Consider the following 22,686-nt stretch of genomic DNA (forward strand, 5'->3'; position numbering starts at 1 on the left):
TATTTTGCATTCTGTATTTTGTTTCTGGTATTCTGTTTTTGTTGTTTGCTTTTAGTTGCTTTCTGATTTGGAAGCATATCAGAATCGGTCTTTTTTCTCAGTGATTTTTTTTAAAAACTTTGGTAGAATCAACTATGCCGTCAGGTTGAATTTCCCGCCCCCAAATATTTATATAGCATATACATTATGAAGTTTATGGAGGAATGTAGATTGGTTCTACCCCTTTGCATCTGGCTTGTCTCGCTGTTCTTTCAGGTTCCACTTAAATGTCACTTACTCCTAAAGATCTAGCCTGCTTTCTAGATTGTTACATCTCCCGATTGTATGCTCCAACAGCACTGTATTTTCTTTTTCATAAGCAGTTCACTCTTTATTTGTAGTTTCTTGTTAAGTGTATCTGTCTCATTAGTTAATAAGTGCCCTGAATCCATTTGTCTTAGCCATGGCCATATCTTTAGTGCCTAGCACACAGTCTGGCATATGATTGCTGCAAATAATACTTGTGGAACGAATGCCTGAAGTTTGAATTCATTCAGACTTTTTTTTTTTTTAATAAAAAGAATCTGATGGAAAGCTCTGAACTCTTCCCCAGAAAAATGTGATTGTGTGAACATGCACTCACATACATTCAGACACACAGATTTGCATATAGTTTACATACCGATATTCCGACACACACCTTTATATTCCCCCCTCCTCTCATGTACATCTTCCCACAATCCAACCCCAAATATAAACCCTGCCTTATAAGTTACTGTTCATTTCTCCTCATACACCTCCAAGGATGTGAAAATCACCATCCTTCAATAGCTGGTGTTCTCTTTTTTTGGCAGTAGTGTTACTGTGATCTTATCTCATTGTAGTATTTGAAGTTAATGACTGTAGGTCTTTTCCTTCCTTCTGGCTGTCAAGCCACAGGTGCACTGCATTTCTGTAATTGCTTATTGTTTTTATAAAGGGTATTTTAAATTTCCAGTAGGAATTTACATGTGACCCCATTACGTATCCTGTATTTGGGTTTTGAGTATTGGCAGACAGTCAGTATAAATATCTTTTCTTTAATTTTGAATTTGCCTGCTACTTTTCTTTGGAGTCAAGTTGAAGACTCTGGCACCTAAAGCTATTTTCCTATTTGCCGGGTACTTTTTATTCATTCCTTGTGAATCCGTGTTAGCATTTAGGGATCTTATAATGGTGGGGAGGTGGTCCTGATTAACACATACTCTCTTTAATCTCTGCTCTGTAAAGGTGTAATGCATCAAGTAAAACACTTAGCAGAATCGGAATCATTGTTGACAAGTCCACCAAAGGCATGTACGAATGGGTCAGGATCCTTGGGGTCCACGACATCTGTCAGCAGTGGAACAGCCACGGCTGCCACTAACGCCTCAGCTGACTTGGGGTCCCCCAGCTTGCAGCACAGCAGAGATGATTCTTTAGATCTGAGCCCTCAAGGGTAAGTCAGAGTTTTGCAGTGATTTTTGTGCTCTTTGCCTTTAACTCTGCCCTGGTACGTGAGACTCACACAGGGAAGTAAATGGGGAAATATTACGGAGAGTGTACGTTTTCTATTTTTCCATGTATATTGTGTTAGGTATTTAATGGGAATGGGAAGAAACCTGTTGTATTGAGCCATGTTTAGGAACCACAAGAGATACATGGTGTTTCCATACAAGGGAACTAAGGCTCAGAGAAGCTGAGTGACTGGTACAGTGTCATGTACTTATTTTACCAATGCGGGATTTGAGCCCTCATTTCTGATTCCATAATCCTGCGATTATTTACTGTATTGCAGCATACATACCAGCTTTAAGAAATCCAGATATTTAATATAGTGAAAAATATTAAAAATCAGAATTTTTAGACTGTAAAGGAAAAAGATCCCTATTTCCCATTTATCTTTAATTGGCATATGGGAACTTTTGCTGTTAATAAAGGCAAATGAGAGTTCTAAGTTCTCTGCTTCCACCTCTTTTTTAATTCCTTTGTTGTACTGTGCTGCTGAGAACATTACCAAACCCTCGTGTTGGTTTGCATTTTGTTGTGTTGAAACAAATCACACTCTGAAAGTGTTTTTGTTTCTTTGATGTAAGCTAAAAAGTAGATCTTGGTAAAACATATTATACTTATTAATAAGTGGGGTCCAAAAATTTAATCTTATAAACTGCAAGGTAGCATTGTCCTGTGAAGCTGGCCCGCTCAGAATCCCAGCTGCTTTTGGTGCCCCCTGGTGGCAGTTGTCCACCCTGGTTTAAATATGAATTTTGGCAATTCTGTGACTTCTGGCACAGTGACTGTTAATTTTAAGAAGCTGCTGGGTTTAAGTGGTGCCCTGTAATGGGCACAGCCCAAGGAGTTTGGACCTAGAGAATGCCAGAGACCCTCCACCTTCACTGTTTTTCAAGTTGGATTGTCTTGCCATTTTCCCTCCCAGCCTTGCCTGCCTCTCTACTTCCTCCCGAGCCCTGCTCCCTCCCCCAGCTGCTGCAGTAACCTTAAGTCATTGCAGATGTTACAGAAAAATCCGAACGAACTTTTTGGCCAGCCCAATACTCTAGTATAGCACACGCACTCGGTAAAATGATGCGGCTCAGACAAATGCCGTATTTCTGACCTACATTCATAAAGTATATGGAACAAATATGCAATGCAAAGAACCTATATGATTATAGGTTCTGACAGTTGATACTCTTAAAGAAAGAGGAAAGGACCTTTTTCTTAAAATACTTTCAGACTTTTAAGTGATTCCTTTCTCTTCTAATATGGTTTTAAATGAAAAGTTTATATAAATTTGTAAAGGTGGAATTGTTTAATTTTAAGTTTATTCCTTGAAAGTTCACTTGTCCTGATCGTCAGGTATATTGATCACACTATTAAGTGTTTTCAATAGACATGTCAGATGTTGGAAGACTTTAAATATTTTTTTCAAACTTTTTCTTACTTGGGTCATAGACCAACTGAACCAGAACTTTTTTTCATCTTCCCCACTTTATGTAGCTTTGTTATTTGACGAATGATATTTTAAACTATTTCTAGTTCTGTTAATGATAGTGAAAATAGTACACAAAGGCTACATACGTTCTGTTTCATATATTCTAATTCAAAATAAGCTATTCAGACTATCACTTGCCACATTTGTTTACAGATAGTTTTGAATTTTTTAAAAAAGTACTTATAAATGCATTCATTTAGGATGTTATTTCCATTACACACCATGAAATTCCTTTGGGTAGTATTGGAAAGTATTTTGATAATATTAACACTCAATGCTATGTATATTTTACTTATTGTCATTTAGGTTAGGGAAGAAATAAGGTACTCAGATTTAACATATTCGTTTTCTAGTTTATGCATTGCATATTTGTTTCCTATGCTTTATGTATGTACTGCATTTAATAATGGAGTTTAACACACGATTAATGAGATATTCTATTTGGTTTTCTTTTTTTTTAATTTATTTTTTATTAAATTTATTTATTTATTTTTAATTTATATTTGGCTGCGTTGGGTCTTCATTGCTGTGCGCCAGCTTTCTCTAGTTGCAGCGAGCGGGGGCTACTCTTCACTGTGGCACGTGAGCTTCTCGTTGCAGTGGCTTCTCTTGTTGCAGAGCCCGGGCTCTAGGCGCGCGGGCTTCAGTAGTTGTGGCTCACGGGCTTAGTTGCTTCACGGCATGTGGGATCTTCCCGGACTAGGGCTCAAACCCGTGTCCCCTGCATTGGCAGGCGGATTCTTAACCACTGCACCACCAGGGAAGTCCCTGGTTTTCTTTTTAGTAGTTCAGTATAGTCAAATAGCTAGCTGTTTTCTGAACTAATCATTTTCTGTGTCTGTACACTTCTAGAACACTGGTGCAGAGTTGGCATTAAATAATCACTAAATGAAAAATACCCTGTTATAACAATATTCTACCATTTTAGCTTGCTTTTAAATGAGTGATGATACTAAACCATGGTAATTGCTAAACTTATCCCATGTTTTCCCATGTGGCAGTCGATTAAGTGATGTTCTAAAGAGAAAACGACTGCCAAAACGAGGATCAAGAAGGCCCAAGTATTCACCTCCAAGAGATGATGACAAAGTAGACAATCAAGGTAATTTTTGTGATGAAACTATGAGGCAGTAAAGGGAAAGGTGGTAGCAGTTAAGGATACATACTTCATTAAAATTGCTGATAGCTTTGAAGCATGCCTGAGTTTCCTGAATTCCCGGTGTTCTTAGTTCTTTTAGCTAATTTATTAAGAGTGGGGATCTTAAAATTCAGTTGGTTTTCATCGATTGCACTGAAATGATTTAATCATCATTCTCTTTTCATAGCTAAAAGCCCCACCACTACTCAGTCACCTAAATCTTCTTTCCTGGCAAGCTTGAATCCAAAAACGTGGGGAAGGTTAAGCGCACAGTCTCACAGCAACAACATTGAACCGGCCCGAGCTGCGGGAGTTAGTGGTCTTGCCAGGGCCGCCTCAAAGGACACCATATCCAATAACAGGTAAGGTCGGGGGTTCTGTGTCACCTCTGTTCTCAGGTCAGAAAAACTTCCCATTTTTCGGTCAGCATATTTATTGTGTGGAGATGAAACATGGACACAGACCTTTAATTTATGCTCAGAGGTAGCATAGCTCAAGGATGGAGCCGATTCTCAGTTCTTGAACCCTGTGTCTGGCTTTGTCCTGCATTCCAGTCTCACATCTTAAAATGCCTTTCAACATGTCTACTTGGGAGTTGTGTATGTTCAGAGCCAAACAAATAGGTTTCCCATTGAACCTGTCCTTTAGTTCTGTTCTGGAAAAGGGAAAGCCGACGTATTTTCTGTACACATACATGCACGCTCTTTTATGGTAACCCTCCTCTACCCTTTACAATGGAAGGTAAGGCTCTCAGAGCAGAGCCCTTTTTTGGAAACTTAGAACTCTGTCAGCGAAACTTTCACACCAGTTTATCGCTTTAAAAAATTATTTCTTTAAAATCCTAAGGATTGTTCTGTCTTTTGGCCCTGGATGTAACATACCAGCAAGGAGTACTTCTTCTGCAAATAAGAAATTTTTAAAAATCAAATTCCATTGGGAAAGCAAGGAAGTTCTTTTTGTTTGGTTGATTGCTTTGGTTGGTTGGTGGTTCTGAACTTCAGTTAATAAAAATAACTAAGCAAATATATTTCTGAAGCCATCAGAATTTGTAATTTAAACAGCGAGGTCTCAGCTGTCATAGCTAATTGTGCACCTAACAGGTGTGTGTTTCTTGTCTATAGTTCTTTACTTCAGCTCTCCAGGGAACATAAGTAAAGGACAGTGCAGATATGTCTGTACCTTAGATAACAGTCATGTAAAATTGCTTTCAGGTGAACACTCAGGAAACTCTTAGGTTGTAGAGTCCCTAGAAGTTAGAACTGTTTCTTTGGTCTTCATGTAATGACCTGAAATGTATTTTAAGTACCTGTGCATTTCTCTAGGTATATCTTAGCCCACTTTCAAACTGAAACTTAATTGGGTTAATGTGGAATCTGAATTTACTAGTCTATAAGCATAGGCCAAAAAGGATTTTAAATGTAGCAACTATTTGCCTTAGACCAGAAGTTATAACTGAAATCCTTTCTGTGTACACTGAGACTTTAATATCTTTTTCCTTCTGGCAGAGAAAAAATCAAAGGCTGGATTAAAGAGCAGGCACATAGATTTGTAGAGCGTTATTTCAGTTCTGAGAACATGGATGGAAGCAACCCTGCATTGAACGTCCTGCAGAGACTTTGTGCTGCAACCGAACAACTCAACCTCCAGGTACCGTGACTGGTGCATCTGGCTGCTTCTCTTTTGTCTCTTCCGGTGTCTCTTCCGGCGTCTCTTCCGGCCTGCTCTTCCTTTCCTTGGTGACTCTCTAGCTTTTTAGCCAGACATGTACCTTTGGTGCTGACATTTCTTTAACTTGTCCCTTGACTTTTCGTGCATCATTTTATCATTAGATGGGCTAGACATCTGGTCTTTGACTTTCTTTCCTCTACCTGCCTTATTTCTTGACAAATGAAGAGACTTCAGAAATGTCCCTCAAGCAGCACATCTCTTCTCTCAGTCCTCTTCAGCAACAGGTGTTAGCATTGAAAAGACCTTCCTTAACCCCTCTTTACCTGTGGCCTGAGAGTACTCAGAGAGGGTAGAGATGTAATAACTAAGCCTGTTGTGTTTCATCTGACTCTGTTTCCATTTTTGATATACTTTGAGCAATATGAGTAGCATATGTTTTCCAAGAAATTGTCTGTTTCATTCAGACTTTAAATGTACTAATATAAAGCCATACCTTGAACTCTTGTTATATCTTTTCATTTTTGTACTGTAGCTCTATTCCTCCATTCGTATTCTCATCCTTTGTCTTTTTTTTTTTTTTTAACACAACTCCATTGGTTGAATATGAAGGTTTTTTTTTTAATGTTAGTATGGATACTGGTTTTCTGTTATGAAGTAGTAACATTTTGTGAATGTGTGTGTAGGTAAGATGTTATTTTTCAAAGCTCTACCAAGAATGCACCACCTGCCCCTGCCTTCTTTTTTAAAGGTGTTAAGAAAGTATCCAATTGCTTTTGGGGAAATGTGAATTGTGCATTTAGTAAAGGCTGTCTAAATCAGTAAATATTGTTTTCAACTCTTTCAGGTGGATGGTGGAGCTGAGTGCCTTGTAGAAATCCGTAGCATAGTCTCAGAGTCGGATGTTTCATCATTTGAAATCCAACATAGTGGATTTGTGAAGCAGCTATTGCTTTATTTGACATCTAAAAGCGAAAAGGATGCTGTAAGCAGAGAGATCAGACTAAAGAGATTCCTTCATGTGTTTTTTTCTTCTCCAGTAAGTTATCTAATAATAATGCCTGTGTGTCTTACTTTAAGCGTCATTGTTCACTAGTGTGTATATTTTCATCCCAGTAGTAATTTCGAGTAGTTTTTGGTCAAAATATTGAGGTAAAGTTTTTAGCTTGCTTTTTATACACAGTTGGATTCCTTGGTCTTTTATACATCAGGTAAATAGTAAAACAACGAAATGGTGACTTGAAGCAAGGGCCTGTTCTGTGGTTGATGAATCTTGAGTCTTTGTTTTTCTGTCAGACAAGCCATTAATAGTAGTCTCTCACTTGTGAATGTATTTTATTCTCAACATCTGTTTTTAAACATATTGCAGTTTGCAGTATATTTTTTTTTAAGGGAAATACAATAGACATAACGTAGCTATAGACATAAGATAGAGTAGACAGATACATTTCTATTTTGTATGTAAAACACAGAACTAACGATTTCATTGAAGAGTACTTAATCACCATTTATAATGTGGATTATGAGACCAGAAGCCACAGAGCAGCTTCACTTCCTTCACGCTCAGTGAGTGAGAGCAAGAGAGTAACCTGGACACTGCTGACTCAGCATCTCTCTGCTTGTTCATAATGGCTTCAGAGAAGGCATCCCTAGGGAAGAGTCTCTGGTTCAGCTGTGTAGTAGGGCTAAGGACAAGTCTCCTGTGTGAAACTGTGTCACCATGTCTTTTCAGTGTTTGCAGGCATTGCTTGTATTATTTTAACTTGTGTGGCTACCTAAAGCAGAATTGATGTTTATTTGAGAATCATTAGATGTGTAGCAATATTGGATATAGTTTCATACCATGCTTAAAATTATGTACGGGTCTGTAATCTCTTATCTGAAACTCCTTGGGGCTGGATGGGTTTCACGAGTTCTACCATACAGTATATACAGCATGTATTACCTGATATATCCCCAGTGGATTCTGAACAGTGCTTTGTACACATTAAATATTTTTGCAGCAAAACATATGACTATTCCTACTAAATAAAGGTTGAATAAAGACTCCACATGGCCTTGTGTCTATCTGAGTCAGGTTTTGCCACCAAATGAGTTGTGTTTTCAAGCCTTTTGGACTTAGGAATTGTGAATATGGGATTGTGGGCCTATACAGAAAGAATGTCTTTATTGAAATAATTTCTTTGGAAACACTGGTCTAACCAACTCCATCAAAAAAGGTACAATAGATTAGATCTCTTGTAAAACTACCTATTAAATTTTCTTGTTGAGCATTCCATTTTCATGAGGCCTTGCTTATTAACCTATTGGTTTATTTATAACTTTAGCTTCCTGGAGAAGAGCCCATTGGAAGAGTAGAACCAGTGGGTAATGCACCTTTGTTGGCATTAGTTCACAAGATGAACAACTGCCTCAGCCAGATGGAACAGTTTCCAGTCAAAGTGCATGACTTTCCGAGTGGAAATGGCACAGGAGGCAGGTAAGGATCATTGCCTAGGTGTGCCCTTGCCATTGGACTTTATGCTTCGTTTGGTTGAGGTAAGGTGGCAAGAGGTCTAGTGTCATCTTGGTCTGCTCAAGGAACATTCATCTATAAGGACCACAGAAATTAAATATTCTAAAGTGTGAATCAAATAATTTTTATCCCTAAAGTCGTACCCCGTACCTTAAACATGATGTTTTGAAAATATAAAACCAACTTGTGCTGGCAAGTTGTAATAGGCTTAGTTTTCCTTAAATTGATGTACTTTAATATATAAAGCTTTTCTCCAAGAAGTTTGTAGATATGGATAATAAAATGTTTACTTTCTGTGCAATAATGTGATTTCATATGGGATCTAAGTGGTTTTGCAAAAACTTTGCATTTTGATGGGCTTTAACAAATAAGTTTATTTTTTTCCATAATATAGTAGTTTTACAGGACTCATGAAGTGCTACAGAAAGAATTCATTAAGTTCATTGTTGTGTTCTTACAGAATGTTACATGCTTCCTGGAATATTATGACTAGCAGCCTAGAAAATTTTAAAAAGTAGTTTGGTTTTAAAAACACAGTCCAGTGTATTTTAAAGACATTTAAAATTTTGGCTGAATTAAAACAGTATGCATTATTGAATAATGAAGTGATCAGTGTGCACTAGGTTTTTTTCTGCTTTGAAATTTAATGTAGAGAGTGGTATTTAATTTTGATTATTGAACTGTCCTGGAAGATGTTTATGAAATAAAGGGACGCTTTCAAATATATTTGAGAAAACCATAGTGTTTTTCATTTTTATTTAAATTTGTGTAAAATATGTATGTTTACATATGTATATATCAATATTATGGAATATTCGTTCCCATACCCCTATTTGCATGCGTTACAGAACCTTGTAGATAACTGCATTTTAAACTCGTCTTACTCTTGCCAGACCTTTTCAGAAATGAGCAGTTGAATATCGTTACCAGGTCTAGACTGGTATAGCTGTTAAACTGCTTCACTCAAAAGACTATAGCAAAGTAAAATTTAAAGGTTAGATTTTAAAGTAATTTTGTAGCTGAAATCTTTGAAAGCAAAAATGAGAGGGTTTGTTGTTTGTTTTTCAATAGATAGGATTTAGTGGGCAATGGCAAAATATTGCAGAAGTGAGCATGCCCAAAGGGTTCAGGAATTTTTATCCTGGGGAAATAATTAAATCTCGATGGTGAGGTATTTCCGCTTACATAGATTCACGGTGGGACAGAGATGGAAAGTTGATTTAACGTTTTCATATGCGTGCGTACACATCCTCTTTTATTTCTTATTTTATCATAAAAAGTTTTTTTCCAGTAACTTGGAATTGCTGGCTTTACTATATACATAACTGGTAAGTGCTACTTTGTGTCTCAAGAAAAATGCAGAGTTTGTATTATCTTGCTTTTATTTTAGTTAGTGTGTGTTGGTTTTGAAAATAATAGAATAACTTTTTTTTTCACAAATTATCTTGAGCTTTTCTCTCAACAGAGGATCACAGGCTTTAAAATTTTTCAACACACATCAGTTAAAATGCCAGTTACAAAGACATCCAGACTGTGCAAATGTGAAGCAGTGGAAGGGTGGACCTGTCAAGATTGACCCTCTGGCTTTGGTGCAAGCTATCGAGAGATACCTTGTAGTTAGAGGTACTTTCTGTACATGTATATTGTGTGTTTATATGTACATTTGGGGTGAAATTAATATTAAGGGATATATAAATTATTTCCCTATTGCTACTTCTGTCAAAACCTAGCATCAGGAACTTGTGTACTCATCATTTATTTTATATGTAGTATGTAGAAATGCTAAATTTTGTAGGGATTGACTGCTTACTTGGTTGATTGGGTGATGAGTTACTTTATCCTGGTGGAATGTAATGGAAATCACATTTTGTATCTGACAGTTTTCTTAATCTTTCTGCTTTGTAGATCAAAACGTAATACACATGTTTTTCTAGGAATATGTTAGTTTAACCAGTATATATAGGCTTTTTTTTGCCACATGAAATTGCTAGGAGTTTAACAGACTGCTTGGGTCCTTAGGGTATGGAAGAGTAAGAGAAGATGATGAAGACAGTGACGATGATGGCTCTGATGAGGAAATAGACGAGTCTCTGGTAAGGTGCTGTTCTCACCAAGTTTTAATGTGTGAAGTTCAGGGCCTATAGCTTCAATGGATTTTGTTTTGCTTTATTTAGGCTGCTCAATTCTTAAATTCAGGAAATGTACGACACAGGCTACAGTTTTACATTGGAGAACATTTGCTGCCGTATAACATGACTGTGTATCAGGCAGTACGGCAGTTCAGTATACAGGCTGAAGATGAACGGGAATCCACGGATGATGAGAGCAATCCTCTAGGAAGAGCTGGTATTTGGACGAAAACTCATACAATATGGCAAGTCTGAAAATGATTTTGTTTGGTTTTTCATCAACATTGATACTGTTCGTGTGTTTTGGAATTCCTGTTACTGGCTGGCTTGCATAAGGAGAGAGGGGACTCTAAATTCTATGTTTTATTATTAAAAGCCACTTCAAATGTTCCATCTTGTGTGTGTGTGTATGTGTGTGTATTTAGCTTCCTCATTAAGTCTACTTGAAAATGTGTTTGGGCAATAAATAATCATAATTTGCATCTACTTTTCTAGTAGCTTCATTTCAAGTCTTTAAATAAGGCAAAAATGTCTCCATAAGATGATGTTCCTTTAGGTAGTACGAAGTTTGGCATCTCTGAGCCGTTAGAGGCATTTGGATGCAGCTTCCTGCATTGTTGGTGAATGTCTACTACTTATTTAAACAAGGTGATTCTTCTCAGAGCCACCCCCTGGAGTTTCTCAGGTGGCCCCTCCTAGATGATCTTTTCTAGGAAGCAGTCCCATTGGCAGTTCTCCAAACCCACAACTAGGGAGAGAGAGGATAGCCCTCAGAGAGTTGTTCTGGTAACTGTGCGGTGTCTGTGGCTTGCACTTTGGCCTTGCAGAATAATTTGCCATTTTAAAATCTACTTTGGGTTTACATACTCTTACTACTTTAGGTACAAACCCGTGAGAGAGGATGAAGAAAGCAATAAAGATTGTGTTGGTGGTAAAAGAGGAAGAGCCCAAACAGCTCCAACAAAAACTTCCCCTAGAAATGCAAAAAAGCACGATGAGTTGTGGAACGGTAAGTGATGTCTAGAGGGGCAAGGAGATCGCCATGGGGCAGTAGTCTTCCTGTCTTGAAGGTTTTGATGGAGTGATTTATATCTAGTAGTAAAATCTTTTAATATAATTTATAAAAATATGAATTACTACAAACACTTGGCTGCTTTTAATTGAACCCTTGACTTTAATGTCTAGAAAGTGAAAAGTTATCTTGAAAGAATTTTGGGGAAAACTTACCATTCTTTCCATGAAGAATTCATGTTTTTATGAAAGCAAAAACAAATTTCATTAGTAGAACATATGCACTAAAGAAGAGGCTGGACATTGGCAGGTTGGCCATTAATTTTTATTGTTATTCATTATAATAGTGTGATCCACCAATTATAGAAGGAATAAAAAGTTTTGCTAGGTTATAAAATGACTTACAGAAAGTAGTAAAACCTCCCAATTGACTTACCTTCCTTTGTAGTATTTCCTTCCAGTCTAACTTTGCTCCTTTCCTCCCTTTCTTTTTTATAAGATGGTAACAGTGCCTTACCGATAGGCTGCGTTCCTTGGGGACCAGCCCCTATCAGGGATTTCCAAACACTGGTGTTGTTGATGAAATTTTCCCTGGTCCACAGAAATAAGGGCATTGTAACAACTTTGTTTTTCATAAAACTCAGTCTTTTCTATATAAAAGGGTGTTTGAGATATTTGTTTTCTATGTTTTTGGTATTAAAACAATTGCCCTCTTATGCAGAGATAGTGTTGTGATTTTTAATTTCTTTGCTTGGTAGAAGTAAATGGCAACAGTTTCAATCTCTCTCTCTCTTTTTTAATGCTATTACTTTATGAGATCTAAGAACAAAGGAATTGCAGGTCCTACTTGGAAACTATCACAGTCTATCATGTCCGAAGTCTTGGATTAAATAACCAAATCTTATTTTTATCAGATTTTTAACTTGGGAGTATTTGTTTGTCTTACATGGCCATTTTAAGCCGGATATAAAAAATCCAGGAAATTTCTGTAACAGTGAACTTAAATTTAAACACCTTTTCTTTACTCCTCTCTGGCCATTTTATTGTTAGTTATTTTTCTGATGCAAAGGAGAGATGCAAAGGAGAAATGCAAAGGAGTCAGTTTTTCTCCTTTACAATGTATGAGTATGGGAGAGAAAGTGAAATTTTCCTAAGCCTGGATGATTTATCTGTAAGATAAAAAGGGGAAAAAAATGTTCAAGCTATCAGTACTCTACTAATAAGATACCGAGCGTTAAACCTTACCCACTCGTGGTTACTGTTTTTAGGCGTGTTGAGATGATGCTGGCTGGCTTCATTGACTCTGCCTTTCTAACTTTGATCAAACTTTGATCTTTTGCCCTCTAGATGGAGTGTGCCCGTCAGTATCAAATCCTTTAGAAGTTTACCTCATACCCACACCACCTGAAAATATAACTTTTGAAGACCCTTCATTAGATGTGATTCTTCTTCTAAGAGTTTTACATGCCATCAGTCGATACTGGTATTACTTGTATGATGTGAGTAATGTTGCCTACTTTTGAACTTTTCCCTGATGTGTTGTCCATTACATGTTTTTTCTTAGTTTCTGTCTAGTGCTTGATCAATTTCCTGTTGTGCTAGAAATAGAAACAATGATTCAGCTGAACAGCAGGGATCCTAGCCCAGTGAAGTGCAGTATACTCCGCAGTGGGAACTTCTCCCCCACTGGTTTTTCCCCTGGCCTATGCTCTTGGATTAGTTCTCTTGGCAGACTTGTAAATATTCTCTAGCTATAATTTATAAAATTAAGCTACCACATAAAAATTGAACATTAATTTATTAGTTAAAAAATCTTTAGGTACCTTTAGCTAAAAGTTCATTTATTTAAGATGTGTATTAAATTCAAGTGAAAGTTGAATGCTTGTCTTTGATACTTCTCTAGTGGAGGGAAGAGTGAAGGAGCTGGCCCTGCATGAAGCGTTCGCTGCTATGTCAGTGGCACGTGGGGTTGGGCTGTCTCAGCTGTGCGTTGTGAAAGCTGTCATTCGGGTTGGGACATGCCAACGAGAAGCTGTATGTTGGAAACCAGCAGGGGAAATCTCGGCACTCTGCATACGTATTTGGGAATAAAGGAAACGATAGTGAATATAATCCTAATGTTTTACTACATAATAGACTTTTTTTTTTTTTTTTAACATTTTACAGAATGCAGTGTGCAAGGAGATTATCCCAACTAGTGAATTTATTAACAGTAAGTTGACAGCAAAAGCAAATAGGCAGCTTCAGGATCCTTTAGTAATCATGACAGGAAACATCCCAACATGGCTCACTGAACTAGGAAAAACCTGGTAAGACAATCACTTCTGTAGTGGTGGGCTTGGGAGTGTTATCATTGTGTTGGTCTTTATATATCTTGTTACAAAAACATAGTCTTTAGCAAACCTATTTAAATGTGTTTAGTTAACGTGGTTTTTGATCATAGCTTGCTTGATAGTGTAGCTTCAGCATCCAAACAGGCTAGATGAGCTGGGGCCGGTACTAGGTCTACTTGATAGTATCTTTATATTTGAAATAGGGAAGTACGCAAGGATTTTTAGTGAGGCGATTCATCCCTCTTCCATCATAAAATTGGACACCAAAGGTGGAGTTTGGTTGATTCTCTCTCTGAGCCTGTTTGGGTTCAGACCTACATTCTTGGAGACTATAGGACTGCACTGATGGATACGGGAGCCACCAGCCACATGTAGCTGTATTTACATTTAGATGAATTAAAATGAAAAATTTTAAATGGAGTTTTTTAGTCACACTACCCACATTCTCGCGTGGCTACCCATATTGTACAGAATAGATGCTGAATGCTTAGATAATCATAGGAAATGCTCTGGACAGTTCTGTGTCAAGAACTGCCAAAATCAGACGTCAAGAGGCAGCAGGGCCTTGGTACTGCAGAGTTCATTTCTTTAAAAATAAGCAGCTGCCTTTTGGCAGTTTTGAGTGACTTAACAAATGCCAAAACCAAGAGGAAAATCGTGAACTTAGTGAAACCATTACTTGTGTGTATGTGGAATGGGATGGGTTGGCAACCTGGTGAGGTGGTGATTATATTTTAAAATTTCGCCTTCACTAGTCATGTTATGCTTACTGAAGGTCATTGGGTAGATTAAAGCTGATCTTGGATGGACTTGATTTTAATGGTTGAATTTCAGATTTCATAGTGAATGGCTACTTAGTGCATTATTACTTGATCACTTAGAAATTTCATGCAAGAATTATGAAAATTCTTCAAAATGAGTAGACCATTTTTATTGGTTACGTTATAATTATTAATCTGTATCATATCAAAAGTTGTTTCTAAGTTAGGGTTTTTTAATGGTTTCTGATTCTAATTCAGTTAATAAATTTATATCGCATCTCTTTACAGCCCGTTTTTCTTCCCTTTTGATACCCGGCAAATGCTTTTTTATGTAACTGCATTTGATCGGGACCGAGCAATGCAAAGATTACTTGATACCAACCCAGAAATCAACCAGTCTGATTCTCAAGATAGCAGAGTTGCACCTAGATTGGATAGAAAAAAAGTAAGTTTCTCCCAAAAATATTTAAAGCTAAGTCATACTGATAATGGGAAAACTAGAAATGTGATGCATCTGACTATCCCTGTTGGTTTAGAGGCTTATCTTAGTCACAGTTATGTCTCTGCTTATCTTCTTATCATATGTGTTAGCCATATTTTCCTATCAGTCTCTTGGGATCTCTTGGGATTCTTCTTTATGCTCCAGTAAGAGTCCTTCCCTCCCACCCTGGTTTCTGTACTGATTTCTACAGTTGTTTTTCTCTTTTAGTCTCCATAACTCTTGTGCCAAGGAGGAATCTTCTCTTCTTTTACTGAGACCTCCTTCCTTTTTTTTCTAAATTAAGAACTCTAACCGTATGTCCCTTTTATAATTGATCCCTTTATGCAATAGGTAGAATTAATCAAATCCACATCATTCTCTTAGCAAATCACTCCAATTAGAAGAGACAAACAAAAGCCTTGATATAGTTCATGTCTGTATACCAGTCAGCCTTGTGTTGCTGACTGCATCTTCGTGTGCTTCTAATCCCGGCCCCATGGTGATAACTCTGAACCACACAGCCCTGGGCCATTTACATCTGAGGCTAGTCCTGCACTTCTCACACTGCACTGCCTTTTACTTAGGACTTCTTTGTTCATCTGCCTTTTTCTTGCTGAGGATTCTTATTCAAGTCTGTCTTCCTACAAACTTCTATCTCCAAAAGTCTCACAAAAGCCATTAGTAATGGCTTAAAAAGGGGGAGTGGGAGGAATGAGAAGCAAAACAAAAAAACATTGTTCTTAAATCCTATCTTTATTTGTATCGTTAGGATTCCATAAACAAGGTGTAGGTAGAATTTGGAAATCTGTCAAGACCTTTCTCATCCCCGTGCATCTCATTAATAGATGTTTGCAGTAGTGCTTCTAGGATCTCTGCCGGTCAGAGCCAGTAGGTTTCCAGCTCACCTGTCACCTCCACACCTATTTCTCCATCACCAAACTATAAATGTACCCAGCGAGATTTCATGGAGCCACAGCCATGAATTGCATTGATGTTTGAGAAGGTTACAGAGATCCTTTCTTCAACAACTTGAATTTTCTGAATTTGCCATGGGCTCAAGCTAATAACTACACTCACGTCTAGCTTTTCTTCATGTACAGCAGGATGCTGTCGATGTTTATAGCACTGCAGCTATGTCTTAAAACCTTTTCTGAGGTGTGCTTTTTTTTTTAAGAAATAATTTTTAATGATTGAATTGATTTTTTTTTTTTTTTTTGCACTGAGAGAAATGCCACCTGTTTATCAAAGTTTCCTCACATTTGTACTTTCCTTTGCAGCGTACTGTGAACAGAGAGGAGCTGCTGAAACAAGCAGAGTCTGTGATGCAGGATCTTGGCAGCTCACGGGCCATGTTAGAAATTCAGTATGAAAATGAGGTGAGCTTATGAGGCTGTGTTGACTTGTGCTCTTGATAAGATGTCACTAGAGTTTCTTGGTCCTGTGAAATTCTAAAAGACGATTGGGAAATTTATCTCAAAACTTGAGATGTACTCTGTTTTCTCTTGAATGATTTGTTCTAAGTTCTCCATTTTTTGAGGTTAAATTGCATAATAAAAGACAGGGTTTTTTTTTTTTCCTGGCAGAAGAGCAAGTGTTTGTGTAATCTTTAGGTTGATAAAGTGAAAGGTTTTAAACATAACTTTCAAGATGTTTGAACTGCGTTTTTAAAAAAATCAGGTTTACTGAGATACAACTCATATATCATAAATGCACACTTTTAAGATACACATTTCTAAGTGTTGACAAATGTACACAGTCTGTAACCACACCACATCAAGATAAAGAAAAAATCCCATCGCCACAAAAAGTCCTTTTAGACCATTTTGCAGTCAGTCCCCAGCCTTCATCCCCAATCCCTGGCAACCATTGATCTGTATTCTGTCCCTACAGTTTTGTCTTTGTACAATATCATAATAAATGGAGTCATATAGTACGTAGCCATTTGTGTTACTCTGCTTTCACTTAGTGTAATGCTAATCCATGTTGTTGCATGTATCAGTTTGTTTCCTTTTATTGCTGAGTAATAGTAATAGTCCACTACGTAGACATACCATCATATGTTTACCTAACCATCAGTTGATGCACATTTGAGGTGTTTCCACTTTCTTAGCTCTTATGAGTAATGCTGCTGTGAACATTTGTGTACAAGTCTTCGTGTAGACATATGTTTTCATTTCTCTTGGGTAAAATACTTCAGGGTTGAATGGCTAAGTCTTTTGGTAAGGTATGTTTTGACTTTATATGAAACACCAAACCGTTTTCCAGAGTAACTGCCCCATTTTTCCTTCCCACCAGTAATGTAGTATGTGAATTTCAGTTGCTTCACATGCTTACCAAAACTTGGTTATTGCCAATCTTTTTAATTTTAGTTATTCTAGTGGATTTACTGTAGTTTTAATTTGCATTTCCCTGATGATTAATGATACTATCTTTTCATTTCTTATCTTCTTTGGAGGAAGTGTCCAGGAATTCTGCCCACTTTTTCATTGGGTTTTGTTTTATCAGAGTTTTTAGGAGTTCTTTATACATTCTGCATACAAGTCCTTTATGAGATAAGTGTTTTGCAAATATTTTCTTTCAGCCTGTTGTTTATCTTTTCATTTCCTGATGAAATATCTTTGAAAGAGCAGAAGTTGTTAATTTTGATGAAATCCAGTTTATCAATTTTTTTCCGTTCTGGTTTATGCTTTTTGTATCCCAAGAAAATTTCCTTTAACCCATGGTCTCAAAGATTTTTTCTTATGTGTTTTTTTAGGAGTTGTATAGTTTTACCTCTTATATTTAGGCCTACGATCTGTTTTGAGGTTTTTTTTGTTTTTTTTTTTTTAGCTGCATTGGGTCTTTGTTGCTGCACGTGGGCTCTCTCCAGCTGCGGCGAGCGGGGCCTACTCTTCGTTGCGGTGCACGGGCTTCTCATTGCAGTAGTGTCTCTTGTTGCCGAGCACAGGCTCTAAGGCGTGCAGGCTTCAGTAGGTGTGGCACGCAGGCTCAGTAGTTGTGGCGCACTGGGTTAGTTGCTCCATGGCATGTGGATCTTCCCGGACCAGGGGTCAAACCTGTGTCCCCTGCATTGGCAGGCAGATTCTTAACCACTGCGCCACCAGGGAAGTCTCTCACAGGATGTTGATCAGGTTTGTGTTGAATCATGATCAGTTTGGGAGAGAGTTGATGTTTATGGTATTGAATCTTCCAGTGCGTGAACACAGTGTAGCCTTTCGCTGATTTAGGTTTTTTTGTTTGTTTGTTTGTTTGTTTTTAATAACAGCTTTATTGGGGTATAATTGATATACAGGGAACCTCACATATTTAATGTGTACAATTTGATGAATTTGGACATATGCGACACCCTTGATACCATCACCACCATCAAAAAAATAGACTTATCCAACACCTCCCAAAGTATCCGTGTGTCCCTTTTCTTTGTGGTAAGAACACTTAACCTGAAATAAACTCTCAACACATTCTGAAGTGAGCAGCACTGTGTTGTTAAGGCCGGGCACTCTTGTACAGCAGAACTCCAGAACTGACGCGTCCTCACTGCAGGTCTTCCCGGACCTCTGCTTCCTCTGCCCCCAGCCTTCAGCCTCTGCTCCAGCTTGTAACATGACAGGGGTTGAGCTCCCCACATGGGCAGTGCTCCATCGCTGATTTAGGTCTTTAACTTTTCTCAGTGTGCTTCATAATTGCAGTCTAGACGTCTCTCGTGTACATGTTTTATTAAGTTCCTCCCAAATGTTTCATGTTTTTTGATGGTTTTGAAAATAATATTGTTCTTTCTTTTCAATTTCCAGTTGCTGTTAGTTTGTAGAAATAAGTTTTCTTTGTTGACCTTATTTTCTGTGTGACCTTGATAACTTAATTATTGGTTCTAAAAATTTTAAATAGATCATTTAGGATTGTTGTAGGGCTTGGGCAACTTCTCTGTGAAGAGCAAGATAATAAATATTTCAGGCTTTGTGGACCATGTGGTCTTCATCACAGCTCCTCATTTCTGGCTTTGTAGCGTGAAAGTGGCCATACACAATACAAACATGAATGAGCAGGGTTGTGTTCCAATAAAACTTTATTGATAGTCACTGAAATTTGAAGTCATATAATTTTCACACATTGTGAGATATTATTCAAGAGTTTTTTCAACCGTTTAATATTGTAGAACCCATTCTTAGCCTACAGACTGTACAAAAACAGGCAGTAGGGCCTGAGCTGTAGTTTGCTGTTCCATGTTGTAGACAATCATGTCACCCATGAAAAAAGACAGCTTTACTTTCTTTCTGATCTTTGTCTTTTGTTTCTTTTGCGATGTTTTTAAATAGCCAGGCCAGTACACCAAAAGACTCAAAATAATGATTTTCTATATATTGACTCTGAAGTATTGAGTCTCCTGGTGATACTTTCCTTCCTCTTTCCCTTAATTTTTAAAAAATATTTATTTTATTTATTTATTTTTTATTTTATTTATTTATTTTGGCTGCGCCAGGTCTTAGTTGCGGCACGTGGGATCTTTTTTTAGTTGCGGCATGCGAGCTTCTTTAGTTGCGGCATGCAAACTCTTAACTGCAGCATGCATACAGGATCTAGTTCCCCAAGCAGGCATCGAACGTGGGCCCCCTGCATTGGGAGCGCAGAGTCTTAATGCACTGGATCACCAGGGATGTATCTTAATTTTTTTTTTTTTTTTTTAAGACAAAACTTAAGTTTTTGGGCATCTGAAACTTATGGACATAACATTTCCAAATACTCCATTTACTGATTATTTATTTATAAAAGCCAACAACTCTGCCTCCCAGTTTTCTTATCTGTGAAGTGTGGGTTGTAGTACAGCCTCAGAGTTGTGACTGAGTTCATGGGGTGAAGAGTTAGAACTGTGCCTGGCTCGTGGTGAGCACTGTGTATGTGTAGCGGTTTAATCTACAAAGCTGTCTGTACTTAACCAAGTAATTTTAATCATAACTTTGATTTTTCACTCGTTTTCTTAAGCATTTTCTCCTCCTCATTAAGACTTCTGAATAGTTAACAGTATTTAATCATCAAATTTAAAATTGTAAGTAGTTACGTACTAAGTATACAGAGTGCTGGATCCAGGTTACGGCAGAGTTCCTGCATTCCCAGGATCACAGCATAGTTGGGGAGACACAGGACCAAGTACGAATGGGTGTGGAAAGTGAGTGGCATCCGTACCAAGTGAATGAGCCTTTCACATGAGGAGCCTGTCTCAGGAAGGAGGGGGGGGCGGTTAAGGGATCAAAGGGTGTGGCTTGAACAGAGGATCCGGCTTGGTGGTGAACGGCAGAAGGGAGTAGTAGCTCTGGAGGGGATGGGAGGCGGATGGAATGGAGGCTGGGATAAGAAATTGGGATCTTTTGAATCTACCCCGATCATGCCTGTTGCTCAGAGGATACAGCTCTTATATGTTTACATGTCCAGATTTCTTACTCATGAAACTGTAAGACCTTTGCTGTAGCCAGCTTTTTCTGCTTGGTTATTTAAACACGCTTTTTCTACTTTGTTTTACTCCAACATATTTTTCTCTCGTCAGGAATGAATGTCTTTACTCTCTTATCCTTCATGCCCCTGTTCAGATTGCGTCTTACATGAAACCTAAACTTAAGTTCAGAGTAACATCACGCTGATTGTTCCACAGGTCAGGATTGAAATGCTGACACAGAAATCAAAATTTCTATGATTTTCATTGATGGGTCTTTCCTGATGACTCTGGAAAAAATTCTGTGAGCCGACTTCATTGAGGAAGAAGGGTTGGAGTGCTGGCTTTATATATGCTTAGGGCCTCGGGTTGTAAACCAGATTCAACCGTACAAGTCAGCTGGTGGCTGTTAGGAAGCCTTTCTAACTAGCTCTAGAAGAATCCTGACCAAAATGTCAGAACAGAATGGGCTCCATTCTTGAATAGAGATGATTGGTAAGCCAGGGAGGAACTAAGCCAGTCTCTGGGCTCAGCAAACCACTTAAGCCCATTATCTGTCACATGGTATATGCCTCCAGGACGATGAAAGGTTAGGAGCATGGACTGGGGAGCCTGGTGCTGCCACTTACTAGCTGTGTGAAGTCGGGCTAGTTATGTAAACTCCCCAATAATAACCCAACAAAGGACATAATGACTGTGCCTACCTCATTATGTTGTTTAAGTGATTAAATGCTAAAATGTGTAAAACACAACATTATCTGTCACATGGTATATGCTAGTATCTAAGCATTAGCTTTTGAAAGAGAAAGACTTTGAAAGTTTCAAATAACACAAGTTGTCAAACTTTTTGTTTTTCTGTGTTTGTTTCTAGAGCTTTATGCTTTTCCTTCCTTTTGGAAGACATTTTCCTCTACCCTTCTAGGTTCTTCTGGCTGGTCACAGGAAGTCTGAGTAACTCACCAAAACGGCCAAAGCCCTCATCTTAAATACTGTCTTCAGCCAAAGACAAAAGAGGATGTTGGGGGTAGTGGTTTGGGACTTCAAAGGGGGGAGGAAGGCAGTCCACATGGAGCAAATGTTTGGTAAACAAATATTTGCCAGGCCAGGCAGAGACAATGGGACACAGAGTGGACTCTGATCCCTCGGCCCTGTTTCCCTCCCACATCCCCAGCCCATATTCCTTGCAGATACCTCTGGTGATAGCTCTTTTATGGGAACTGGCCCTTCATCTAAATTCTTTTAGGCAGTTAGAGAGTAGGTCAAAGTTTCTTCCTGAGTCTTTTGGGCCTTGATTGTTTTCAGCTGTAAATAATCCGCATGCCTCTTGCATGCCAAAGAGACATTTTGGGCTGGCAAATTTTGTATCTCCTCATTCCTTTAAAAACAAATGAAGCAAAACCACAGTACCTACCTTTTTTTTTAAGGGAGTGGCTGGGTAGGATGAAGATCCCTGGAAAGGTCAGGTCCATCTACAGGGTTGCTGGCCAGCCCAGAGCAGGGGTGACCTGGTCCTTCCACCCTCACAGAGACTTCCTGGGATGAAAGTGTATACAGTTTTGCCCATGTCACTTAATACTTTAAGTTAAGTCTGTTTTACTGTTAGCAATAACAGTATCTGGATGAAGAAAATAGGCTGATCTAATCTATGATTTCTGTTTAGCCTGGGATAATTATGCTAAAAGGAGCTAGGATTAACTGGCTTTAAAGCACCATCTGGTGGATACCAGGTGTTACTGCAGTTTTTTTCTTTTCTTCTTTCCCTACCTTCCTCCTAGGCTCACGAGTGAGTGGAGAACAAAATACACAAAGTCCTTACTGTCATGGAGCTTTTAGTTTGGGGAGGCCGACACACACACACACACACACACACACACACACACACACACACACACTCTTATTCGCTCATGTACATGTATATGTAGGATGTGTGCTGAAGAACTAAAGCAAAATAAGAAGATAGAGCATGTTGGGGAGAGGATAAGGTGGAATGAGGTGACATTTCAGCAGTAGTCATTACTATCTAGGGGAAAAACTATCTCTTAACAAAAGAAAAGTGAAGCAAAAGCCCTGAGGCAGAACTCCCTGCCTGTTGAAGGATGACAGTGGCTAGAAATAGGAGTCAAGGGATCACATAGGACACCCAGGCCGAGGTAAGAATTTGAGCTTTTGCATGAACGAGATGGGGAGCCTTTGGAGGGTGTGGAGGAATGCTGTGAACTTAGGTTGTATGAGGGTCACT

General features: G+C 38.3%; 1 protein-coding gene across 22 annotated transcripts in view; it reads left to right on the forward strand.

Moving 5' to 3' along the window:
* Positions 1-22,686, forward strand: part of TRIP12 (thyroid hormone receptor interactor 12) — a 144,940-nt gene that overhangs the window by 110,011 nt on the left and 12,243 nt on the right. For 16 of the 22 annotated variants that reach the window (XM_068544280.1, XM_068544276.1, XM_068544274.1 and 13 more), the window contains 14 exons: positions 1,249-1,456; positions 3,994-4,094; positions 4,318-4,492; positions 5,636-5,777; positions 6,643-6,834; positions 8,123-8,274; positions 9,761-9,933; positions 10,330-10,403; positions 10,485-10,684; positions 11,321-11,448; positions 12,798-12,949; positions 13,617-13,759; positions 14,833-14,989; positions 16,303-16,401. In XM_068544280.1, coding sequence (XP_068400381.1) covers positions 1,249-1,456; positions 3,994-4,094; positions 4,318-4,492; positions 5,636-5,777; positions 6,643-6,834; positions 8,123-8,274; positions 9,761-9,933; positions 10,330-10,403; positions 10,485-10,684; positions 11,321-11,448; positions 12,798-12,949; positions 13,617-13,759; positions 14,833-14,989; positions 16,303-16,401 — 2,096 coding nt within the window. The remainder of the gene's footprint in view (positions 1-1,248; positions 1,457-3,993; positions 4,095-4,317; positions 4,493-5,635; positions 5,778-6,642; positions 6,835-8,122; positions 8,275-9,760; positions 9,934-10,329; positions 10,404-10,484; positions 10,685-11,320; positions 11,449-12,797; positions 12,950-13,616; positions 13,760-14,832; positions 14,990-16,302; positions 16,402-22,686) is intronic. The other 6 variants (XM_068544282.1, XM_068544283.1, XM_068544287.1 and 3 more) reach the window with 1 other exon arrangement.

The sequence above is a fragment of the Eschrichtius robustus genome, chromosome 5 (genome assembly GCF_028021215.1).
Source record: "Eschrichtius robustus isolate mEscRob2 chromosome 5, mEscRob2.pri, whole genome shotgun sequence".
NCBI classification, from domain to species: Eukaryota; Metazoa; Chordata; class Mammalia; order Artiodactyla; family Eschrichtiidae; genus Eschrichtius; species Eschrichtius robustus.